Source organism: Talpa europaea, assembly GCF_964194135.1.
Source record: "Talpa europaea genome assembly, chromosome: 1".
Lineage (NCBI taxonomy): Eukaryota > Metazoa > Chordata > Mammalia > Eulipotyphla > Talpidae > Talpa > Talpa europaea.
The window spans coordinates 41,530,249-41,555,746 of NC_140073.1; the positions used below are offsets into that span (position 1 = coordinate 41,530,249).

A 25,498-nucleotide genomic window follows, 5' to 3' on the forward strand; every position below is an offset into this window, starting at 1 on the left:
TTAGGACTCTCTCTCTCTCTCCCTCTCGTCTCCAAGGGCAGAAACCTCAATATAGGAACTTGCTGTAGAAAGCCATTAGACATTGAGGCTACTCTTTCAAGAGTGTATTTCTTTCTCTTTGGATATCCACTTTTCTCCCTGCAGACTAACCTTCCTGTCTACTCATTCTATCCGCACTTAAAATTGTCACATCTCTGAATACAATGTTGTTTTTCTTTTTCCAAATTCCATAGCCCACCACTAACTTGTAATTTCCTGCTGGGTCTCTGTTCAGATTTCTGAGTGGGGGAAGAAAATTAGCTATCTTTATTATTACTGCCTCTGGACAAGCCTGAGACCAGGGTAAACTATAAGCTACTCAAAAGTATTTAGATTGGTTAGTTTTGCATCAGATATTTGCTCTGATTCCTTCCTGGGGCCAGGGTGAGGTGATATGGCATGTAACATTGTCATTATGGTCTGATCTTCAGGTAGTTTTCTTCAGAAATTGGTGAGTTTGGACCAAGTGTTCTAAAATATAACACACAATGATAAATGTTTATGATATTATTGCAGTTTTCTTAATGCTGCCCTACCTCCAAAATAGGGAAGTCAAATACATTGTGATGCATCTATAGGTTGGAATGTTGTACAGTCATTAAAACATGTATTTTCAAACAATATTGCTATAAGAATATACTTACGGTGTTAAGTGAGGAATACAAGATACAGAACTGTATATGGGGGTATGATTCTTTATATTTATATATATATTTCCAAGGGGAAAACATTGGACACAAACAAAATTGAATATATACAAAATGTTAGTGGGTTTCTGTGATAGGATGGATTGTGGTTATCTTTATGTTCATACTTTTCATGTATTTTTTATATTTTTATTGGTGTTTTATTTTCATAAACAATAAAAATCATTTTACATAATTTTTTAAACATTAATGGTTACATATTTCAATGTGTCTGTATCATAATACCTAATTGTCTCAGACATGTGTACTACAATTACATTTTCTCCCTTATCCTTTTTCTTAAGGAATTACACTTTGATTGGTTTTCTTGTTTTTTTTTAATACAGTCCTCATTATTCATAGCTTTTGGGTCTACCAAATCTACTCACTAAAATCTATTCTAACAAGCCTGGTTCTATATCACTGACATAAAAACACTGAAATTAAAAAAAAATTGAGATGTTATATTGACAGGATAAGGGGAGTATAAGGCATGATTTAAGAGCACCAAGTTCCCATCTCTCATAGTAGAAAATCTGAAGGTAGTAATAAAAATTGCCAATCAAGAAATAAATGTAGGGCTTCCCTGGTGGCCTAAGGATTAAATCTCAGCGCTATCACCACTATGACCTGAGTTCCATCCCATCAGGAAGCTAACCCACATATGGCACAGCAGACTTCTCCTGTCTCACCTGCTGCTCCCCTTAGCAGTGTATTTCAGTATATCCGCCTGTTCTGCTCCCCACTCTGTCTCTGATGAGTCCTTTTGCCCCCCTGTACCTCTGGCCTACACCCCAGTTCTTCTATGCAAAAATAAAAATATAAGCAAGTATTTAGAAATAAGGAGGTAAATATCTGTGGTTGAAGCTCAAATTGTGGAAAGTTAATTATTCTGTGCATTAGAGGCTGAGATGGAGCAGACAATGGTGTGGTTAGCCAAGGCTTAACCTGGATCAGTAGTTCATATACGAAGAAATGTATAGCTTGATGGCTGTTCAGATACCACATCAGGTACATTGTACCAAAAATGTGTTCATTATAAAAGCTGAGTCCCAATGTTTGCCTTCTGTAGGCTCCATAATGGAGAACATATTCCTTTTAATAGCATGTGACATAACTTTATGGCACAATGTTCTCAGTCCATCACCCACTCCTACCACATCGTTGGCTCCTGACCCATGACACGTAGATCCTAACAGTCCTCATGGAAGAAATGCAAGTGCTCCCTGTGGAGATACCTGTACTTTAAGAGTTACTAGACCTTGGTAATTATTAAATCTAACATTTTCAATTTATTTCATTGTATTAACATCAGCTACCATATCGTCACCAAATGATTCCCACTTTCCATTAATTTCCCTTTTCTGATTTAACTCAGCACTTTCAGAGCACTAAGAATTGTGGAGCTAACAAGAATTTTAGTTTTTGCCCTTATCTTAGGATGAAGTCCAAGCATCTAAGGTGGCTAACAATGTTTTTGTGGTCTGGCCTTTGCGAGCCTCTCTCTAGCATAACCACTATATATTCCTGCTCTGTTCTTTTTCAATGCTATATTCTAATGTAGAACTTCTATTTCCTGAACTTGTATGCCCTTGTCCCTCCATACCTTTACACTCCTTATTTTTCCTTTATCACCTCCTTAATCTCCATCACACACAAACTATAGCTAATTTCCACTCTTCTTTCACCTTATCTGTCCTTGAATGTCTGGTAAAATTCAAACAAATATATTGATGGAAAAAGACAGGGATGTTACTGGCTGAAAAGATTCTCTAAGAACTAAATTTTAAATGTACTCCAAAGAGGTATTATTTGAAGCAACATATGTTTAACTTAGGTAACTTAGAAGATATTGTATAGGTCATTTATTTTTGGAAAGCTAGGAGATTTAGGAGGAAAAAAAAGAATTTTAGCTAGACCAAAATAGCTGTTGAGAAAAAAAGATTAAAAAATGAAAAAAGTCCTTTTATCTTTTAATCACCCAAAATTAAAATATTAAAGAAGTGAAATACTAGAGAAAATGAGAATGTTAAAATCCATTATACTAAACATGTCAATAATGGCTTTGATGAATGAATGAACTACACTTCAAGAATTTCTTGCAGTCAGAATTTTCTGTGGTCCAGATCCTCTAAAACTGCCGTACATTTATGTGACTCTCCACATCAATTATTGGTGTAGTCTGTTTACTAATGCATCTTGTATTGTGATGTAAAAGATGAACACATGCACACACAAGAATTTTTCACATTTATTAACTCATCATAAGGGTTCACTCCAGTTTCCCTTTTCTACTTTTGAATAGGGTATAAACTCTTGACAAAAAAACTTCATTCACTAGGAATGTCTCCAGTAAGAACATTTTGGGCAAGATAAGCTTCTTGACTCAGGAATCCTTTGTAGTTCTTAAGTAGCATACAGAAGAGGCAGTTCCATTGCATCAATAGTGCAATTTATTGACTTGCTGATGTTTGGGATAACTGATAGTCCTAACACTATGAATGTCTTTTCAGCCTAGATCCCAAAATGCATTTTCAGGAATATTCATATAAACACATCCACCTACCACTGCAGTTGAAATCCCTCTTCTAATTCCAGTCCCCCACTCAACACAAGGACAACCAAGGGTATTATCAGGAGTGGAGTAATTTCATGTCACTGCCTCCTGCCATTAATTTAGAGTTCAGTCCTTAGAAGTGTCTCCGATATTACTGAGATACTGGTTTCTCATGATCTTACAAGGACTGGAAGTTCTGAATTTCATTAAATATCAACTCCAAGGGTATTGTCTGGCTCCCTAATCTTCATCAATGTGTCAAGTGAAGATATGAATACCTAGGTCCCAGTTATTAAACAGGAAAAGATAACGAATATCAGACTAGTTGATAGGCGCAAACCATTGCTTAATTCCAGGCCCTCGTGGCTTCATTTGGAAGTCTGGAAAAGACTTTTATCCAACAACAGATTTTGATCCAACAACAGATTTTTCTCTAATATTAATTGTGTCTTATCAACTAAAGACTAACAAGTGTTTTCTTATATTCACCATATTCATAGAATTCAATATAAATTCATGGATGTTAAACAACTCCTGCAACCTGACTGAAGTTAAACAACCTGACTGTTGTTAAACAACCTCCTGCAATCCTGCATTTCTGGTTGCTACAGGACTTCTCGAGAATGAAGTTTTTGGTGTTTCATAAGGTTTGATCTCCGGTTGAAGGCTTTCTCACATTCCTTACATTTGAATGGTTTCTCTCCTGTATGAATCATCTGATGTCGAATAAGGGAGGAGCTCCGGTTGAATGATTTCCCACAGTTACTACATTCATAGGGACTATCTCTAGAATGCAGTCTTGAATTGTTATTAATGTCTTCACTCATACTGAGCATTTCTTCACTTTTATTGCCTTTGTAAGCGTTTGCCTCAGTATGAATATTCTGATGTTTAGTAAGGTTTGTACGTCGGTTGAAGAATCTCCCACATTCACTGCATTTGTAGGGTTTCTCTCCTGTGTGAATGATTTGATGTCGAATAAGAGATGAACCCCGGCTGAAGGCTTTCCCACACTGAAAACATGCAAAGGAATTCATTGAGGTGTGACTTTTTGGGTGCTGCTTATCTGTACTCAGGCTCACGGTACTTGCAGATTCATTATCATCTGAATGTTTCTTACCTTTTGAATGTAAATTAAATCTGACATGAGTTTTAAACTGAACACACTCTGGGGACTCCTTTCTCATACAAATCTCCTCTTGAGTGTCAAAAATCGAGTTAACTGTGTTAACATCAAAACTTTTCTTATTTTCACTACATTCAAAGTTTCCCTCATTAGTGTAATTTGTCTTATGAATGAAAGCTCCTTGTGGCAAATCTATATCCCAGCGTTTCTGGTTCCTATAAAACCAATCATCACTCTTCCAGGCTGCTAAAAAAGGGTGTTCACTTTTGGTCAGTCTCGTCATAACCACTTGATAAGGTGAGTCTTGTCCAGAAATTCTCAGCTTTGGAAATGAATCTTGTTTTTCTGAAATTGTCTCTCTAGCTAAAAAGAAACAAAAACCAGAAGAAGGGTAATTGCTTAATTAGTAAAGGGAGGCTAAACCATATAGGGTACACATAGATTTTATGAATCTTAAATACAGAACTGAAATGAGAGGTGAGATTAGAAAAGAACTACAGAAGAAATAAATGGGTAAAGGGGGATTAGGAGATCATGAATAATGAGGAGAGCTACTCAAGAATACTAAAAATGAAAAGGAACTGCTAAGCAAATAAATCCTTCCGGCTCCCTGCTAAAGGGTCTGAGGCCTGGTGCAGTAAATAATCCAATGCAAGTGTAAATAAGAAGTTTGCTTACTTAACAAATCTTTCCTTAGAGAGCTTTCCATCTAAGTTTTAGCTTATCTAAACGAGGTTACATTTTAACAAGGTTGGACAGCCAGCCAAGCTGATTTCTCTCTCAAACGACATCCGACATCCCCGAATGGCTGTATCTTTTCCCCTTCGTCTAGGAGTTTTACAGCAGATAGTTGTACTTGCTAGCCAATGTTATCAATGTAAGACGGTTGTGTATAAAAGAAACCTTTGTCTCTAGACAGGGGCTCAGACCTTAAAGAGCTACCCAGGTCTGGGACCTCACGCATGACTAATAAAGCTTCTCCTGACCTCACCATTCCTGAAGTACCGCTTGTTCTTCCGTTGCCTGGGTAGAAGGCCAGAATTTATTTCTGCAACAAGAATACTTAAGGTGTGGGTACAAGATTAGTATATGAAGTGGGGTGGGGTGACATATCACTGATTCATAACAAGTCTGAGAAGGTTACACCTAATCTTCCTTTCTTTAAGATCATGTTTCCTTTAACCCAAGCTGTTCACCAATAATAAATAACAATAAATAACCCCTCTTAAATTACCAGTTTAATTTTATCTTTAGAAGCATATTGGGCCTCCCTGGTGGCACAAAGGGTTAAGACGCAGCACTGTGAAGCTGTCCGCAGCCACTGCAGCTCGAGTTTGATCCCCGCCAGGGAGCTACCCACATGGTATAGCAGACCTATCCTGACTTGCCCGCTGCTCCCCTCTACAGTGTACTTCAGTCAGTCTGCCTGTTCTGCTCCCCACTCTGTCTTTGGGGAATCCCTACACCTCTGGCCTATACCCCAGTTCTTGTATGTATAACTAAATAAATCTTAAAAAAGCAACCTTGAAATCATAGGGCCCCTATTTCCCATACAACTGTGGTTACTCCCTTATTTAACAAAGGTTGGTAGAACTGCAATATACAGTAGCAAGGAAATCATCCTCTTTCTGGATTAAAAATCACTCCTGATTCTAACAGTACTATGATATTTTTCTATGTCTTTCCAAGAACTCAAAACTTTACCTGTTCTGATTAAGGATGGATTCTCTTTTTTCACCTTTCTCCAGTTTGTTTCATTTAATAAATTCCCACTTCCCATCTCAAAATTCCATTTTCACTTAGCCTTTGTACAAATTACTGAGCATGGTGTGTATTTCAGAAATTTTTTAAACACTAAATTTAATGAACTTTCCTTTCTCCTTTCCCACACAACTTTAGGGCTCTCTAATGATTCTATCTTCCACACTTTATCAGTGGGCAAATTACAGCTTCAGCTTTGCAGTTTCACATAGAGCATCAATCCCTGTTTTTACCAGTTTTCAGGACAACTCCACTTGACTCTCCTGAACTCTTCCAACTCAAAAAGTGAGAGACTAGGATATCATTTTCTGTGTGCAAAGAACCCTCTTAATGTCCTCATTTTTTTCAACGAGTTGTTTTCTGTGAATATTTACACTAGAGGCCATGAAGGGATCATGAGTGAGTTATTCTCTCTCTCTCATACCTGATCTGTCCTGAGGTGCTATTAATTTATTTTATGAATTAACACCTCAAAGCATCCCCACTGATACACCCAACTTTGCCAGGAACATCAATTCAGTCAAAGTTAGTCAATCTCTAGCAGAAATGATCACATAGAGTACTGTACCCAGTAACCAGAATAGTGAGTGTCAGGATATCCCAGGGAGGTGTCTCGGAACAAAATGGGAGTATCCACTGCACTTTTCCCCTCTGCCTCACATGAGCACATAGGAGTGTGTAGGAAGATAACATGTTCCTTTAATTCTCAGGCCTTCACAAAGAAAACAACCACTTCCATACCTGAGCTTTATTTAGATGATGATATCATGTGCTTCAAGCTTGATGCCATAATGAGATGGGGGTCTCAAGTGAGGGAATGTATTTAACAAGGCAGAAGCTTGGTTATAACAAAGGGGTGAGAAATAGAGTAAATGAAGGGGCATTTCAGTAATGACCTCAAAACTTAAAAAGCTAGTAGGAAGATGAGCAGAAGTGGGGTAAATGTAAATGAAAGAAGTAAAATAGAAATGGGATCCAAAGGAAACTGAGGGGAAGAATTGCCTAAAACAGGAAGTTATAGAGTAATTTGCCTGTTTAATAAAGATTTCAGGTGAACAATACCTAGCGTTTGCTAGGGTAATCATAAACAGTAATAAAACAATACTCATTATTAGTAAGCGTATGAAGTGGTATAACCTTTCTGTAAACAGAGCATTAGTAAAAAGGCAGTTAAATATATGTATAGATGAAGTTCATCTTCTAAAAAGGTATCCTTTGGAAATCATCAGATATGCCTATAAAATTGGCAACAACCTACATGTCAGTAGGCAGGAAGGGTTAGCGGTATTATGATATATGAATATGATGGAATGTTACATGTGAATGAGAACCATGTTTTTCACTATTCTAGTGAAAAAGGTAATTGTTCATTATGTTCCATTTCTTTGAGAAGAGCAGAATATACAATGACTTGCTCCTGATAAACCTGCTTTTGGAAAAAAGTAATCTGCGCAAGCTAGAGACACAACATATTAAAGAAAATGACTGCAGAAAATAAACCAAAATGTTAATATTTTACAGTGCTAGGTAGTGAGGTAATAGGGTGAGTTATATTCCTCTTCATACTTTTTATACTTACTAAAATTTATATGAGCAATAATAATTTTAATCTCAAAAAAATGTTAACAAGAACAAAGAAATTATGATGAAAGTAGGATATTATGGAACAAGGAGTTCTACAGTAAAAGAATGAAAATGGAAGATTACTAAAGTCACTAATACAAAGAAGAGCTGTTTGTTTTCTTTAAAAGAAAAAGTATGATTTAATGTCAAGAAAGCTAGTGTTTTTTTATATAGCACTCACCATAGCCAGGCACTATTCTAAGTGTGCTGCACAAATCAACTCATTTAATCCTCACAGTAACATGGAGTATGCTACTATTGATATTATTACTTTGCAACAGATAAGGAAACAGCCCCAGGCTACACAGCTTTAAGTCAAGTGTCTGGGCTATTAACCCACAGCACTATTTTACCTATTCACATAAGAAAAAGAATTTAAACCAAAAACAATGATGACTTTTTTTTCCTTCAAAGTTTAGGTGGTTTTGTTGTCACTTCTCAGCTATCATCTCAAAGTTGGATTGTATAAGGTATATGTTAAGAAACAAGAGCTTCTTGGGCCTCCCCTGGTGGCGCAGGCAGTTGCATGCAGCACTGTAAAACTGTCCGCAGCCTCCGCAGCGCAGGTTTGATCTCAGCTGGCTGGTGAGGGTCCCACATGTCCTGGCAGACCTCTCCTGTCTCGCCCGCTGCTCCCCTCAGCAGTGTGTTTCATCAGTCCGCCTATTCTGTTCCCCACTCAGTCTCTGGTGAATCCTCTCACCCCCTGCGCCTCTGGCCTACACCCCAGGTGTCGTATGCATAAATAAATCAATCTTAAAAAAAAAAAAAAAAGAAACAAGAGCTTCTTACAAATATCTCTTATCTGACTGGTTCTTACCAAAATCAGTTGTTCTTGGGATTTCTTGCTCCATCCATTCTTTTTTCTTATTTTCCAACTTGGAGATCTCAGCTGCTTTGGAAGGTTGATATTCTGTTCATGCAGAAAATGAAAAAACAGTTAACCAGCAAGCATGACATTCCAGATATTTTATAGGGACAAGAATTCCATCCCAAATGGGCCTCCTGGGTGACACAAGGGGTTAAGTCTCAGCACTATGAAGCTATCAGCAGCATGACCCACATGGCACAGCAGACTTCTCCTGTCTCACCTGCTGCTCCCCTCCACAGTGTATTTCAGTCAATCCACCTGTTCTGCTTCTCACTCTATCTCTAGTGAATCTTCTCACCCCCCTACCCCCATCCACCTCTGGCCTATACCCCAGCTCTTGTATGTATAACTAAAATAAATCTTAAAAAAAAAATAAAGGAAAAAAGACCCCCCCAAAAAATAAATAAATAAAGGAATTCCATCCCAACAATGCAGTAGTCTAAGAGCTGCTGAAAGATAAGGCCAGAAATCACCGCAGACCTGTGTATTTCTAACTTCACATCTGAAAGAACTTTCAATCAGATGTAGCAGGAAAATCTGCTATTGTGCCCAAAGGATACTAGGAAACCTAAGCCAACCCAAATACCCCTAATCACTTCAGCAGTGCTATAGTTTTTTACAGTAGATGAAGAGAGCACCAAAGGCAGATTAGGTAAACACACAGAAGCCACCTTTATGCAGTGAATTCAGGTTCCTATAGTTCTCCAGCATCACCTCCTTGTATAGATTCTTTACAGCAGGGTCCAGTTGCCTCCACTCTTCTTTGCTGAACTCCACAACCACATCTTTGAATGTCACGGGTTCCTAAAACATTAAGTTCCTTTTCAGTCACAGGTCATTCCCCAAAATATTACCAGCTAAGAAATTGATTTGGAAAGGACAGGGTGGATGACGTGAATATACAACAATATGCCCAGCCTTTAGAATAGTGTCTGGGCATACTGGGCTCTATCTACATAAATACTCACTAATGAATAAATCCCCTCCTGTCTTATAAGGGCTTTCAAGCCATTAATTGTTGCACTTTCCTGGCCAGCATTCTCAACCTTGTTATTATTGCACCTTTTATCACATTAAATATATACCAAAAATACACCACAGTAATAGGTTTGGCATGGTGACATGCATCTGAGAAAATGTGATCCTGTGCCTCTGAATTACACTGTGTTGTAAACCAATATTACCTCAATAAAAATATAAGCAAATACATCTCTTCCCTTGCTCTACCTCAGAGCCAGTCTCCATGAATTAGCAGTCTGTTAATTTTGCCTTTTTCCTTACCTTCTCCCTCTGTAACCTAGATTCTACTCCCACGCATTTGTTATTTCCACGATAAGGGAATACACTACCCATGCTATTTTACTGAATCTTTAAAGGATTTCTCCTTCAAATATCCTCATCCTTTACTGTCAGTGACATCACATTTTCTTCTATTACTTTGGCTACTTCTTTTCAGTATCCTTTGAAGTTTCTTCTACTCCTGTCTACAAAGTGAGATTGCTCAGGATTCTGCCCTTTTTCCCATTCACTTTTAATCCTGAGCATTCTTTGGGTAAATGTAATTTCTACAGCTTCAATTATCATCTATAATCATGATAGAATCAAGGTATAGAGAATATACAAAGATAAAGTATTTTCCAAAGCATATATGACCAACTAAAAGATTCACTATCCTGTGGGAGAAGATGTCTCATGTGCGTAAATTATTTGGTAGCAGTACAAAGACCAAAAAAAAAGACAGTAGAGTGGCACCTAATTCACCTGCAATTTGCCTGTTGGTGAGTCAGTTTCCATTTCCTCCTCTTTAATGTACCCTTTCTGGAGCAGGACAGAATCCTTGCAGGGCATACCTGAGAAAATGAAGCAAAACATTAATGAGACAAGTTTTTTCCCTGGAGAAACTTTTAATGATTATAGTAGTCTTAACATGCTATTCATAGGAACCATCTTTAGAACTCTGAAAAATATCAGTCCCTACCAACACTCAGAATATCCAGGGGTGGGGTCCAGATCTTTCATTTTTAAAAAGCTGTAGAAGGGATTCTGATATTCTACCAGGAGTTGAGAACTACTGGATCAGAGATAAGAGGGTTATGGAAGAAAATAAGCAGAAATCAAATTGGGCATAGAAAGAGCTGCGTAGACCAGCGTCAACAAAAATAGAACAGTTTGGCTGTGAAGACTCCTTGTAGCCCAAAGACCGAGCACACTACAATTCCAAACCCCTGCACTCTGTTGCCGCTGCTGAGCATAAACAATGGGATTTTTTTTTTACCAGACCTATTATGTTCATGAGAGACATTCTTTAAGATTTTGTGACCTGACCTAATTCTTGAGTTTCTAATGCATAGATTGCCTCTGACCACAGAGATAGTCCCTAAATGTATACAATGCAGTTACCTACCTCTTATTTTTACCTAAGGATATTAGAAAATTACCATTTACTTCTAAAACAAGTACTTTGTTATAGAGTAATTAATATGCTCTACAATAAACAGCCCACTTTCCACAATGGTATACAACCTGTAACCACACCTCAGAAGAGCAGGAGCAGCTGACTAGAAATTTTTGGGGTACTGTTCCCTGGGGTTGACCTCACTTTTGAAGCTAAAAATAAAGCTTCATTATTAACCTTTCCTCACCACAGTGGTGATTATTTCCATCAACAGAGCCAACATACTATTTTGAAGCCTCATGTATGATTACAATAGATTACAAAAATAATCAATCCTGTCCTAATTAAAGCCTAACTTAGCCACCACCGGCTATAATTCTATTGAGTTTTATCCAACCAATCCCTGCCTTACATACATTAATTCTATTCTAGGGTTGTTTCCTCTGTTTTGCTCTGCGTTACACTATACACAAACTTAGGTAGTCTGGCCACACTGAACTGACTCCTTCAGGACATAAAATGAGCGGCAACCAATTCTCTTCTCCAGTCCTTTGATGAGAAGTAACCCAAGAATTACATTCCTAAGGTTTTGCCAAGATTCATCAGTTACACCAATGATCCCCAAATGCCAAACTATGGACCAATGATTATGCTTTATTGATTCAAGGTGATATAAGAAAAAATAGAAACTATGTAGTTAAGTTTGCTATAACATTAAATTTCATTCAGTTTTTAAGACTGTATTTTTAATGTTTAATTTCTTTTGTATAATAATAGTTACTGATTTCAGAATGCTCATGAAAAAAAGAGTTGACAAGCCTAAATTGTTTCTATAGCCACCTTTAACTTTTAATGACTTGAAAGTATGAAGCCTGAGAATCATGTTATTACATAAAAGCCTCAATCTTTAATTTCCCTTGTGATTTCTTCCTTGACCCAGTAGACTGATCAATAAGCCTATCTGATAATACATTCATATTGCTTTATGCTACCCAGTTTACGAGCAACAGGAGAGAAATACAACTCACTACAAATAAACAGCCTCTCAACTTCATCTCCAAAACTGTTCAAAATAAAGCTTAATAATTGCTTCATAATCAACAATTTCAATAAATTATTTCCAATATTCATCTTAACAGGAACATTTGTTACATCATAGTTGAACATTCACTTCCTAAAAATTTTCTTAGCTCAAAACACCATCTTTCCTGAGTCTTTGATCTTGATTACTCTTTTCTACCTGCTTATCTGTTTTTCTTCTTTTGCTCAGTGCTTTATTCGTTTTTAAGATAAAGACTAAATATGCCACAGTAACCGTAATCACCACTGTCCCATCAATTTCTTGTCAAATATCCAATAGACAAATATACAATAGTCTGCTACCTGGTTTTCCTGTTTTCAGAGCCCACATTAGAAAGGTGACACATTTTTTTCTGTAAAGAGCCAAATAGCAAATAGTTTAGGCTTTGCAATGAATATAATCTTTGTTAGAACTAATGAATTCTGGTCATGGCATGAAAGCAACTGTAAATATAAACAAATGGCCATGCTCCAGTTAAAAGTTTATTTCTGAAATTTCCAAAAATATTTAGCCTTGCTTCAGCTGTTGACCCCTGTTCCACTGATACCAACATATTTTTTAAAGGCAAACCAAATCATTAAACTCTAAACTGTGAGATCTCGTTGTTTGTCTCTATTGCCTATGGACTAAAGCTCAGGCTTCCTAATATACTAAAGATCTTTATGATCTGGCCCTTGATACCTTCTAGCCTCAGAAAAGGATAATTGCTCCTTATATAGGAAGGGTCAACTATGCTACCTCCAGTTTTCTATATACCCACCTTTGTCTTTATGCATTTCAATCACATCCCCCAAGAGGGTAACCACTTCTTTGGTGTTCTTTGGATGTTGTAAATTCACCCAAACTCTGACCTCTTCAGGGAGAATTGTCAGGAACTGTTCTAGCACCAACAGTTCTAGGATCTGCTTCTTTGTATGAATCTCTGGTCTCAGCCACTGAAGACAGAGCTCCCAAAGTTGGCTCAGGGCTTCCTGAGGCCCAGATCCTTCCAAATACTGGAAATGTCTAAATTTTCGACGACAGGTCTCAGAATCACATGTCTCCATGACTGGGGTGTTCTCCTGCTGCCAAAACATATTTGCTCTCAGAATCTCATTTTGTTCAGAAGGAGTCAGATTTTGAGGTTTTCAGATAGCCATCAGTTTATTCAAAGGCTGCATCTTCCTAGGTAGAATTCCCACTGTAGTTCAAATTTGTCTTATCAGGATTCAAATTCTCAGGTTTGAGTTAAGCAATTATGTATCATATATATGCAGTGTGATGATTCAGCCGAATTATGTAGGAGATCAGTTCTAGGAATTACAGACACAAAACCAATATTCAGGTATCTGAGAAGCTAAAAAAAAAAAAGACCTGTATTTTGATAATGAATATGTATTAGTACACTGCTGACAAAATAGTACAATATTATTAAAATTATCTAAGAAAAATAAGAAAAATAAAACATGCCATGCATGTTTTCCTTCTTTAGAACAGAAAAATACTCTGTCCCTGTACCCCAGTTACCTCTCAAAAAGACAAACAAATCTCAAAAAAAGATAAATTAAATAGTTATTTGGTTAAGGAAAATTTTATAATTTAACTGCAATTAGATTTCTCTTGTACAGACAAATCATTCTTGTTTTAAAACTAAGGCATCATATTAGATATACCTAAAAAACCTCTTCCCAAATTCTTATTAAAATACCAATAAAATGAATAAAACTGGTAAAAGCACTAAAATTAAGGTAAGAGACAATTATTTTAAAAACGTAAGAACATGTATCTGTGAGTCACTTCATTTTAGGGATGTCATAGAGTACATTCTCTGATCACAATAATCAAAATTTTCATATTGGTAGAACTCATTCTGGGCCTGTCTGCCAAACCTCACCTGGATAATACAGGCTCTACTAAACATTTAGACTCACAAAGCTACCATATCATATTTGCCATCAGTCAAATATGTTTCTGTTGAACAGAAAACAGTTTGCTAACAGAGGGGTAACTGGCATTTTTCTTCGTGGGAATCCTCACAGTAAAGTTCAAATGCAAGATGAGAGTGCCCTACACAGGGTGGAAAGCATTCTCACTGAAAAGCCATCCCATAGCAGCCAATACCTCTCTGGCAATTCTGGGAGCACAAGTTCTCAGGGTTCCCTGAAAGGCTTGCCTAATTATGAAAGTCATCACGTTCAGGGAAATTCAGATACAGCTTTCTATATTACTCACAGTCCATATATTCAGGGGTCATGTTTATTATTAGCCTCTAGGCCATTAGTTCACAGCTGCAAATTTGCCACCAGGAAAAATTTGGCAATATCCAGAGACAGTTTTGATTGCCACAAATGGGAGCTGTTACTGGCATTTAACAGTGGAAGCTAGGGATGCTGCTAAACACACTATAGTGCATGACACACCCCTTATACCAGAATTATCCAGCCCCAAATGTCAATAATTCTAAGGCCAAGAAACCCTGCTAGAGGTAATATACAGTGGCTAAGAGTACATGCTTCCAAGTCATATTGATATCAATAAATACCAGTTATTATTATGTGTATGAACTTCAGCAAATTTATTTAACCAACACTTGAGTTTTCTCAACTGCAAAATGGATATAACAATACCTATCTGAGTTATAGGGATTAAAAGAACATTCTTCACTTCTTAGGAGATGGTAAGCACACAAAAGATTATCATACACAAAACTTATGTCAGCTTGTTAGATCTTACTGATTGACCAAAAGTGTGTGGACAAAAGTATTTCCTGTCCTCATCTATTGGTAATGTCCACCTGAATAGATCTTTCAACAATTCACATAAGGACTAGTAAACAGAACAGGGGAAGTAAATACAGAGATCACAATGCTCAGAAGAGTTGGGACAAAAGAACATTTTGGAATATAACTTTCTGTAAAGTTGTATGTTCGGAAATGAGCAGAACCTGTAACACTAGAGGCAAAAGAAAGTATACTCTGGTTGATAAAGTTATTTCCACAGAGGTATGGAATATAGCTATCCTAACACAGCTATCCAAGTATGCTGGAATGAACAAGTGAATGAACTGCATGCAGCTCATAAGAGCCAGGTTTCTCATGTTTGAGTAAGAGTTTACAGATAACCAAGGACAACAGGCTAGACTGATCCATGTGGTAATGGTTACAATTGAAGATATCATTATGAACTTGTATTTAGTTTAACTAAAGATATGGTGGCGGGAGAGCTACAGGGACTACAATGATCTGAGGGGAAAAAATTAATAAAAAGAGAAAATAAAAATACCTACAGATGTGAGTATATACAGGGGTTAGTATACACACATATTTCCTTGTTCTGTCAGCTGAGTGGGTCTAGAAGCAAGGATACCCCAGTTGCAAGAACACCTAACTCCCAGATTTTGGTTTCTAATGCCATTCTTCAATAAAAGGTACCAGGGCTCTGTGGGAGAAATGGCTGACTTTACAACTGGGGCAGGGGATATACAAGATAAGCCTGGAGTACCCTGCAGTACAGGACTGGAAAGACTTGCTCAAAAACAAAACAATACAGAACATTTATTGGGGCATGTCAAAGGCATACAAGGAACCAAATGCAAGAGCACCCAACGGCCAACGTTGAAATAATTAGAGCAGTAGAATAAAGTAATAACAGATTATAATCCAAACTATAAAATATCCACAAGTTATACTGATGTGTGACTGAATCAACAAATGAGGAAGAATAGACAAATGCTCCATGCAGAAGAATTTAAAATCACTTATGTACTTATTCCTCTAAGTATAACCCTCCACCCATTGAGTGCATAGTGATTTCCTTCCAAAGAGCATACTTTGGGAAAGGAGAAAGAGTAAATTTGTAGTGGGGAAACCTGACAAACACTACCTCAGCCAGATGATCAAGGTTACATCAATAATGATAAATCACACTGACAGGACCCTTGAGATCATGTAGTGGAAAGAGCATTTTATCTCTGATCATTCTCCCCAACCCCAGTCTAATCATGTGGGGGGGGGGGAACAGATAAATTCCAATGGATGGACTCCCAATGAAATAGTTGTCCAGTATTCCTCATTAGAAACAAGCCTGAGAAACTCTTGTAGCCAAGAGGAACATAAGGGGATATGACAATGCAATGTAATGTGACATTCTGGGTGAGATTAAGGTTAAGGAAAAAATCATTAGGAAAAAATCAAAATATTAATACAGTAAGAACATTAATATTTCAATATTATTTTATCAATTGTAACACATATACTATAATTTGTTACTAAAGGAGGAAATGGTACAGAGTATATAGGAATCCTGTACCAGCTTCTCAATATTTCGATAAACCTAAATTGTTCTAAAATAAAAAAATGTGATTATAAAGTTGGTGGACACTTGTCTTATTCAAAAGGATACACTGTAATAACACAAAGTAGAAGTAGTGGGTAAGTCATTTGGTAAAACAGAATAAGATGAAGATAAATATAAAAATGAATTAGCAGACTTAAAATATTAATTGGAAGTAGTAAACAGCAGAAGGTACAGCACACTGAAGCAGTGATATTGTAACAGGGTGGTCCCCAGGAAAGGGGGAGGTTCCAGGTTCCCTGCCCCACCCAAATGGAGGGGGGAGCTGAGCAGAGAGAGGAGAAGCTGCAGAGGAGACTGAGGAAGGAAGCAGGATGGAGCCAGAAGGAGACCTGGAGGAGGCACATGGGACCAAGAGACATGTGAAGAAACTGTGCTTGCCTTTTGGTAGTGGACTGGGTGACACAGATGTGGGTGAGAGACCCAAGGGGAGGTGACAATGGCGGTTTTTATCTTGATTTTGATTTTGCTCTTTTCCTTCCGGGCTTGTCTGATTGTTTCTGACCCTTTTCTGTGGGTCCCCACTGGAAGATGCTTTACACTTGTGGCAGGCTTTGGGGCCTTGCTCTGGGCCAATCCCATTTGGATGGAGTTTTACCCACGAGGGGATGGGCAACTTTGGGTGCTTATTTAGAAACTAGATTCTTTGCCTTTCCTGTCTTGTTTCCTAATTGTATTAAAGTTCCTTCCCATTAAAGTCTCATATGTTTTTGTGTTGATGCGGGGGGTGGCAGAACCCATTTAGAATAGGCAGGTTTGGAGGGTCTGGGGTGCACCTCTCCCTGCCCTGTAACAATATGATAGAAAAATCTAAAAGTATTTCCCAAAATGCAAAGGTAATGAACAAAATTTTATGGTGAAAAAATTAAAATCTTGGAATTTTTCAAATAAAAGCGAATCACTCTATATGGCAAAAGGAAAAACAATCAATTAGCACATGAGAACTTATATGATAAAAATCAACAGTCTTCACCCTACTATCTCCTCTCTATGCCCAGATTCACTCCATGGAAGTCATTCTGAAAGCTGCTGAAATTTAAAAAAAAATTTGAGTTATAGATTTGTTTCACTTGATCTTGTAGGTGTTCATTTAATTAAAAAGAAAATATTTCGACCAGTCATATTTTAAATTTAAGAGCTCTTTCTTGTTCACTGATGATTCTTTTCCTATAGAACTGCACTCGTTTGGCTGTTGTAAGATCATTTCAAATTTCTCTGATGATTTTAATTTGTTTTGTCCCCTAAATTCCCTTTAATTTTGTCATCAGGGTTTCTATTTATGTTGGGTTTTTTCCTTATTTTTTTGCTCACACTTAAGAATCCAATGTTAGGTTAATTATTACAGATTATCATATGAATTTCACCTTTTGCTATAAGAATAGATTGGCTTCCTGGTGGCTATTTACCCCAAGGGGATATCTTACTAACAGTCACCTTGATCTAGTTGGGTGGGGGAGCTGGCTGTCAAGCTGTGGATCACCTACATATGAGAGTTAAGATTTTACTTTGAAATGTCAATATCCACACCAAAAGCCTTAGTTTTCCTCAGAGTGTTGATTCAATTTATTTAGGAAAGAACTTTTTATGGGGAGGAATACACAGGATCTCTATGTAGGTAAGAAGGGGATGGGCAGTTGGGGAGATGACTAAGAGCACAACTTGAAAACAAAGCTGTTATTAAATGTACCAAGTAACATAGTTAAATATACTTATAGCAAACTCCTCAGAAAACAAAATATTGAATTAACAATGACACAACAGAAAGGGGATACTAAGGCAACTTTCTCAGTCCTTAAGGGAGAAAGTAAATAACACAACGCATATTACAGGCTTGGTCTTCTCTGTAAAACCAGGTAGAATGTAGCTTCTATTCAAGCACTTAAAAGAATGCCTACAAACCCTGCAATTTATTACACAACCAAAAAATCCGCAATAAATAAAAAGTAAAATGAGTGATACAGACTATATTTGTTACCAGAATGAAAACAAGTTAACCCCAAACAGAAAAAAAGTCTCAACTACTTTGAAATCCAAATTTTGCTTCTAAAAAATGACTTTTGGATAAAAAGATAAAGTACATTGTAAAATATCTAACAATTAAAAACACCGGACATCAAAATATACAGAGCACATCAAGCATGACTGGCAATAGCAAAGCCTTACTTACATAATCAAGAATGGCATGAATTAAACATTCAACACAGAAAGTGAAAAAAGCAACAAAATACACTAAGTGTTAATAGGATAGAACCGAACAAATTGCTCAGTGAAAATAATTACAGAGCTAGGAGAACTGGCAATGATCTTCAGGACAGTAGGCTAGCATTGAAGCTAGATTTCACAGGAGGAAGAGTTTGGATGACAGACGACCCAAGATTCAGTCCCAACTGTGGGTAGTCTAAATAATCTGTAAATGATGAATGAATATGGAACAAAGTTCCAGACTCTAAGAAACTGAACAGGTGCCTTTGCAGGTGGCGGAGACTTAGGATGAAGGGTGAAAGTGGTGACTTAGTGCCTGTGGAGGGGCATTAGGAAAACTCCGGTGATGGTGATCTAAGTTTGAAGAATTTTACAGCTTCAAGGAACGTGAGCTAATTATGGGGAGGAATAGTATCTATGAAAAGAGTTGTTTTTCAATAGGTCATAGGAAGGGTTTGAGACAAGGAGTCTTCCCAGATTAGCTCAGATAAAAAGAAAAGCAGTTTGCAAAAAGCGTCTGAAATAAGAAAGCTGCCTGGAAGTTTTACAGTTTGGGGGGAGTGGCCAAGAACGCCTGAGAGAGCAAGGCTCATTTAAATGAACTCTTCTGCATTTTCTTTTCCAGTTGATGGGCCCAGTCACACCTGGCATTTCCATGCGCGATTAACACCAGCCATCCCCAAACCGGCCGATGAAGAAACACACGGGGCTGAGCGTCCGGGGACCGTCCCCACCACACACTGTCAGGGTGGCCGGCAGGAAGCGAAGCTCCCAGCTGGGCACAGGGGAGCCAGACCTCAGCCGTCCACTCCCCCCGCCCCCCAGCCCTCTCTGCCTCTGCCCAGGGGTCTCAGCTCGCGCCCCCCTCTCCTGTTAGGGGGAAAAGGATGTCCTAAAGCTAGTTCCATACAGGCTTTGTGGACTCCACCCCCACCCCAGGCCAAAGACAAAGACACTGGGAACCCCAAATCCCATCACCACCAAAGGGAAGGTGGCTGGGACCTGAGGGTGGGGTTAAGCAGCCAGGTTGATATAAAAGGCAGACATGTGGGCTTTGGGGGGGGGGGTCCCCCATTTTGGCTCCCCGCCAGCTCGCAGCGTCCGGCCAGCTCTGAGAGTGCCTTTGGGTTTCCAGGTCGGAGAAACGGGTAGGACGCATTAAAGACTTTATTTCCCTATTTTCTCCCTGAGTTGTCCATTTTCCTTCTTTCCTTTTCCCTTGTAAATAAACCTTTTATTAACCTTTTGTGTGTGCCTGTAGTGGAGTATTAATAAGCCCGTTTTAAGCGCGCGGGTGAGGACCCACAGCCAGGCAACCCGTTCCATATCGGGGCTGCCCTACAACACTTCCACCCCCGAAGCGCGGGGCTGGAATCCGGGACCTGCTAAGGAGCCCAGGAAACGTGCCCGTTTCTCGTAGACACCCCCAAGCTGGCCTCTCCGGGGCACGCCCCCGCGAGGTACCCACCAGCACCGCCGCAGACGGGCCGCGTTCAGTCACGCCCGAGCAGCAGCAGCGAGAGGAGGCGCGGGGGTCGCCTCCCGCCCGCGAAGGGTCTGTCGCTGGTAGCCGCGCCGGGGCGGGGCGGCCTAGAGCGCGACAGGCCCTCAGACTTGGCTGCGGGTCCCGCGACTCACCGATGCCAAGGGTCGCCGCCGACAAGCTCCCGCGCACGCGCACCAGGTTTGGGAGGCGCCCCCAGAAGCCCCTGCGGCCTGAGTACTCAGGTAGAACGAGGGGCTCTTCCCAGCCACGCCCCTTTCCGCAAGCCACGCCCCCAAGAGCCACGCCCCTCTCCAAGCCCCGCCCACCACAGACTCCCTGACCGCTCTAAGGCTGCTGGGGTAGACGCGCTCCAGCCTTGTTTATAGTGGGTGGGGAGAGAGCAAGTTAGGTTTTCCCTCTTTCCTCATCCCATCCGGTAAAATCTTTCTTACCTGACCCCCCTCCTCTCGCAATTAATTGAAACAAAAATAATGACAGTTTTTTCGAAAATATCTTGTATGTAATGAGATTCAGCATCGTCTTCACTGATTTATTTGTTCACTCATTCATTCAGTTTTGCGTTCAGGTAAAAGAGTTTGCAGAGGATCATGAGTTCAACTTTTGCTTGTTGGCTCTGAGCCATTTTGTGATGTCTAAGAGGCACTGTCAAATAAGCAATTGGGTATAGTGTCTGGATAACTAACATTTGTACCAGTTGTGTTCTGGGTAATGATGCCATGACCAGATGGGAGGACTTCCTATCCTGACTTGAATTCCTTTTGTCCTGTGTTTGAAGACATTGCTGTGTGTGGCTTTAGTTACGGACTCTCTCCTTGAAGGCTTTATAGAATGAATACTCGAGACACTGAAACACATAACACTAATTTAAAATACCTCTGAAAGAGGGAGCTCCTCAATTGCTGGGTGCTGGCATTCTGGTCTTTGTGTATTTACTGTGCTCAAGGACAAGTGTTAGGTATTTCCATGTTAAGGAAACCTCTATGGAAAGAAAGAATGGAGGGAATGGAAGACCCTTGGTAGCATTTTCAATTGCGCAACAGCATTTCATCTGTGAAATGCTTCAGGCTAGGAACTAGCCTGAAGTCCTCACTTGCTGCTCCCTCTTCTGTGCTGGTTATCTTGGAGATTTAGTTTTTTTCTTTTCAAAAAATAGACTTAATTTTTTAGAGAAGTTTTAGATTTACTTTACAGAGACATTGAGAATACAGCAAATTCTTCTAGCCCCTCCTCCTGCTTTTCTTTATTATTGATATCTTGCATCACTATGTGCATTTGTTACAATTCAGAAGATAACATTGCTAACTTATTATTGTTAAAGTCCATACTTTATTCATATTTCCTTAGATTTTTTGGTAGTTTTTCACCTGATTTCCCTTTTCTGATCCAGGGTTTCTTTCAAGATACCACATTACATTTAGTAGGCATGTATCCTTAGGCTTCTGTGGGCTGTGACACTTAACAGACTTGTTTTTAATGACCTTTACACTTTTTGAGGCGTACTGGCATATATTTATAGAAACCCCATCTATTAGAATTTTCTCATGATTAGACTGAGGTTATGGCTTTGGAGAAGGAAGAGCACAGAAATAAGTGCTATTTAATCCCATCATTTTAAGGGTACATACTATGAAACTGTATTAACACTGTTAATGTTAAATTTGATTACCTGACTAAGGTAATGTTTATCAACAAATTCTTTCTTTTTCTGTTATTGGCAGAGGAAGCAACATCACAAATTCCAGGCTCTGCAAATCAGCAGCAGCAGCAGCAGCAACGCCTGTGCTAGCTTGGGTGCGTTACATATACCGGTGTAAACTGCGCCATCTAGTGCTAAATGGCAGTGATGTCCTCGTCAGACCCTTTCTCAGCAGCTTTTCACCTGTGATTCTGACTGTGGGACTCTAACATGCTTAATTCATGGATACTCGGGTTTTGTTTACTTGTAAATAAGAATGATGATTGATATATCATCTTTATTGTCTTTTTAACGTACTAAATATTTTTTCTTTAGAAGTTTTCAGGCCCTTTATGCTCCCTCTCCCTTCATAGCATAAAAGGTAGAACTTCAAGTAGGCAACTTTTTATTGGTAATGTGAAAAAGTCCCACTGGCATCTATTTAGATGGAATGAATGGGAACATAATTTTCTCAGTGTTCCAGTTATTGGTTCCTACTTAACAAACCACCTCAAAACTTAGTGCCTTAAAACAGCAACCCTTTTATTTTGCTTGGGATTCACTGAGTTTGGAATTTAGGCAACAAGGATGTCAGTTATGGGTAATGGTAATATTTTGGATATGACCATGGAAATGATGATTGGAAGAATGCGAAATTAATGAATTCTAAGAGTGCAGCATTTTTGAAAATTTTCATTTCTATGTAAAAATTAAAATAACCAAGATCGATAACAGGAGCAGTGTGTTATGGAGAGTGGCAGTGAACCAGGGATTAAAGACTTCAAGGGAAGGGAGAAGGGAGAAGGGGACTTGGTAATCAAAATAAAATAAAAAGTCCACAACCCCACTTTCCTGGTCATACCTTATTTCATTTTTCTGGAACTTTCAGAAAAGACACCTCATGAAATATTGCCTCGGGTACCATTTTACAAGCTGGAATACTGTGGGCCACAAGTAAACCCAGGATTAAAGACTCTTTCTGATGTGCTGATTGTTTTAATCAGAGCATGTTCCTAGGCTTTTATAACTGGAACATTTAAACTTGAAGTGTCTTTGATGTGAGAGTCATACACACAGCTTATATTACATGTTACTTTAGGATAATGCAGTTTAAACTCCTTAGATTAAATCATGATCATGCTTGGGCATCCCTGGTGGCGCAGGTGGTTGAGCGCCATGCTGTGAGGCTGTCCACAGCCTCTGTGGTGCGGGTTCAATCCCGACCAACCAGCAAGAATCCCACATGGCGAAGTAGACCTCTCCTGTCTGGCCTGCTGCTCCCCTCAGCAGTGTATTTCGGTCTATCTGCCTGTTCTGTTCCCCGCTCTGTCTCTGGTGAATCCTCTCACCCTCCTGCATGTCTGGCCTGTACCCTGGTTCTTGCATAAAAATAGATAAATCTTAAAAAAAAATCATGATCATGCTTAAAGCATTTTTATGTTAGTTGAATTAACCACAAACTCTTTTAAAATAGCACTTGATGCTTTTTATAATTAAGAAATAGCCCAAATTTTCCTCCTCTTAGTTTCTCCCTGTCTTCTTGTTTTGATTGGAGTGTTTCTAGAACATGCCCTTAATGCTTATGCTTCTTCCTGAAATGATCTAGTTTATAACTTCCTATTGAAATGTTATCCTTATTCTTTTTAGGATGTTGCTCCAAAAGTCAGACCCAGAGATCACTGCCTCTGAGAAAAAGACTTTTTGCCAACTAGTTTCCTAAGAGCCCCTTTGACATCCTTGTTTCTCAGGCTATAAATTATGGGGTTCAACATTGGAGTCAACACTGTATAGAACACAGATATCATTTTATCCCGTTCTTTTATGGTCTTTGAGTTTGGCCGCATGTAGGTGAATATTCCTGACCCATAGAAGAGGACGACAACAATGAGATGGGAGCCACAGGTAGAGAAAGCCTTGAGCCTGCCCTCCCCCGACTGCATCCGGATCACAGTGGAGATGATATTCCAGTAGGAGACCAGGATCAGGGAGACAGGAGCTAAGAGGATGACCACCCCCATGGCAAAGATGGCCATTTCTGTGTTGTAAGTATTTGCAGAAGCCAGCTTCAGGAGGGCAGGAGGTTCACAAAAGTAGTGATTGATAATGTTCTGTCCTCGATAAGGAAGTTGGAAAGTAAAGGTGGTATCCACCAAAGACACTAGTGCCCCACTAGCCCAAGACCCTGTGGCCAACTGGAAACACACTTGTTGAGTCATGATGGTGGAATAGTGCAGGGGCTTGCAGACAGCCACGTAGCGGTCATAGGACATCACCGCCAGCAGGGCGCACTCCGTACACCCAACTAGAAGGAAGACAATTATCTGTGTCATGCACCCATAAAAAGAAATGTTTTTCTTTTTTTCCAGGAAGTGGACCAACACTTGAGGGACAATACTAGTAGAGAAACAGAGATCTGCGAAGGAGAGATTTCTAAGAAAAAAGTACATGGGGGTGTGAAGACGAGAATCCATGAAGATGAGTATGATGATGAGCAGATTTCCAAGCACAGTCAACAGATAAATGATGAGAAAAAGAATAAATAGCAGGATCTGGGTCTGCCAGTCCTGTGAAAGACCACGGAAGATAAACTCAGTCACAAAGGTTTGGTTTTCTTCTCCCATTGAGATCTATGCAGGTTTACCTGTTTTGGCACAAACAAAAGAACAAATTTTGTGCTTAATGACATCAAATCCTGTAGAAGAAGCTCATTTAGGACTGATATCCAGTTAGTTATTTCTAGATTTTTGCTAACCAACTTGTTTTAGTTATACTAAATGGAATATTTTTATTCTTTTTTTCCCCAATGTTGTTTTTTCCTTTTTATTTTTTTAAATTTTTAAAATTTTTAAAAATTTAAAAAAAAATTATTTATTTTTATTTCTTTAATATTTTATTTTATATAATTCTTACATCATTTTTCATCTTTGTACAATGTATGCATTTTCATTTTGGTTATATTCCCCATACAATTGCACTCCCCCCTTATTTTGGCTCTAGTTGTTCCTTTCCCCACCCTTCCCTAATCCCCACCCCCCCCCAAGTGTGTCTCTGGTTTATAGTTGCTTGTTGATTTTGATTATTACTTTTCATTGATTAGTCTTTTTCCTGGTCTCTTATTTAGGTTTTCTAAATTCCTGCTATGAGTGAGACCATCCAGTATTTTTCTTTTTCTTTCTGGCTTATTTCGCTGAGCATGATCCCTTATAGCTCCATCCATGTTGCTGCAAACTGCATGTGTTTATCTTTTTTGATTGCTGAGTAAGGAATATTTTTATTCTTATTAGTTGGCTATAATTCAATTCCTCTTCATTTTCCTCCAAGTCCTCCTTTCTCAATGCCACTTATTTATAGAGTACAGCATTATTAATGTCGTCTTCGTTAATGTGAGGATGTTAGCATTCATGTGGATTTTACTAAGTGACCATGCACCTATTGTTAGGAAATAACTGTGTGTATTGTTTAGACTGTTGACATGAAGAAAATTATGCTACTAACTTCAAATACTACATATTTAATTATAACATATCCTTGAAAAATGTGAACCAGTCTCAGGCTTCAAACTTAATTTGTCTTCTTAAATAACAACAAATTCTAGCTGGGTTAAAAAATAAAGCCTTAGGATATCATACACTAAGTACCATTC

The 25,498-nt window shown here is 38.7% G+C and overlaps 2 protein-coding genes across 2 annotated transcripts; both read right to left on the reverse strand.

Moving 5' to 3' along the window:
* Positions 1-3,887: 3,887 nt before the first annotated feature.
* ZNF215 (zinc finger protein 215) lies at positions 3,888-13,299 on the reverse strand (the record flags this gene model as incomplete). The annotated part of the gene is given in 6 exon segments (XM_084241473.1): positions 3,888-4,771; positions 8,613-8,705; positions 9,335-9,467; positions 10,425-10,513; positions 12,900-13,266; positions 13,270-13,299. Coding segments are annotated over 6 exon segments (1,596 nt in total).
* Positions 13,300-23,531: 10,232 nt separating this feature from the next.
* On the reverse strand, positions 23,532-24,991 carry OR2D3 (olfactory receptor family 2 subfamily D member 3; the record flags this gene model as incomplete). Its single annotated transcript, XM_084240196.1, has 1 exon — positions 23,532-24,991. The coding sequence occupies exon 1, from the start codon at positions 24,474-24,476 to the stop codon at positions 23,532-23,534; it is 945 nt and encodes a 314-aa protein (XP_084096322.1). The 5' UTR covers positions 24,477-24,991.
* Positions 24,992-25,498: the final 507 nt, after the last annotated feature.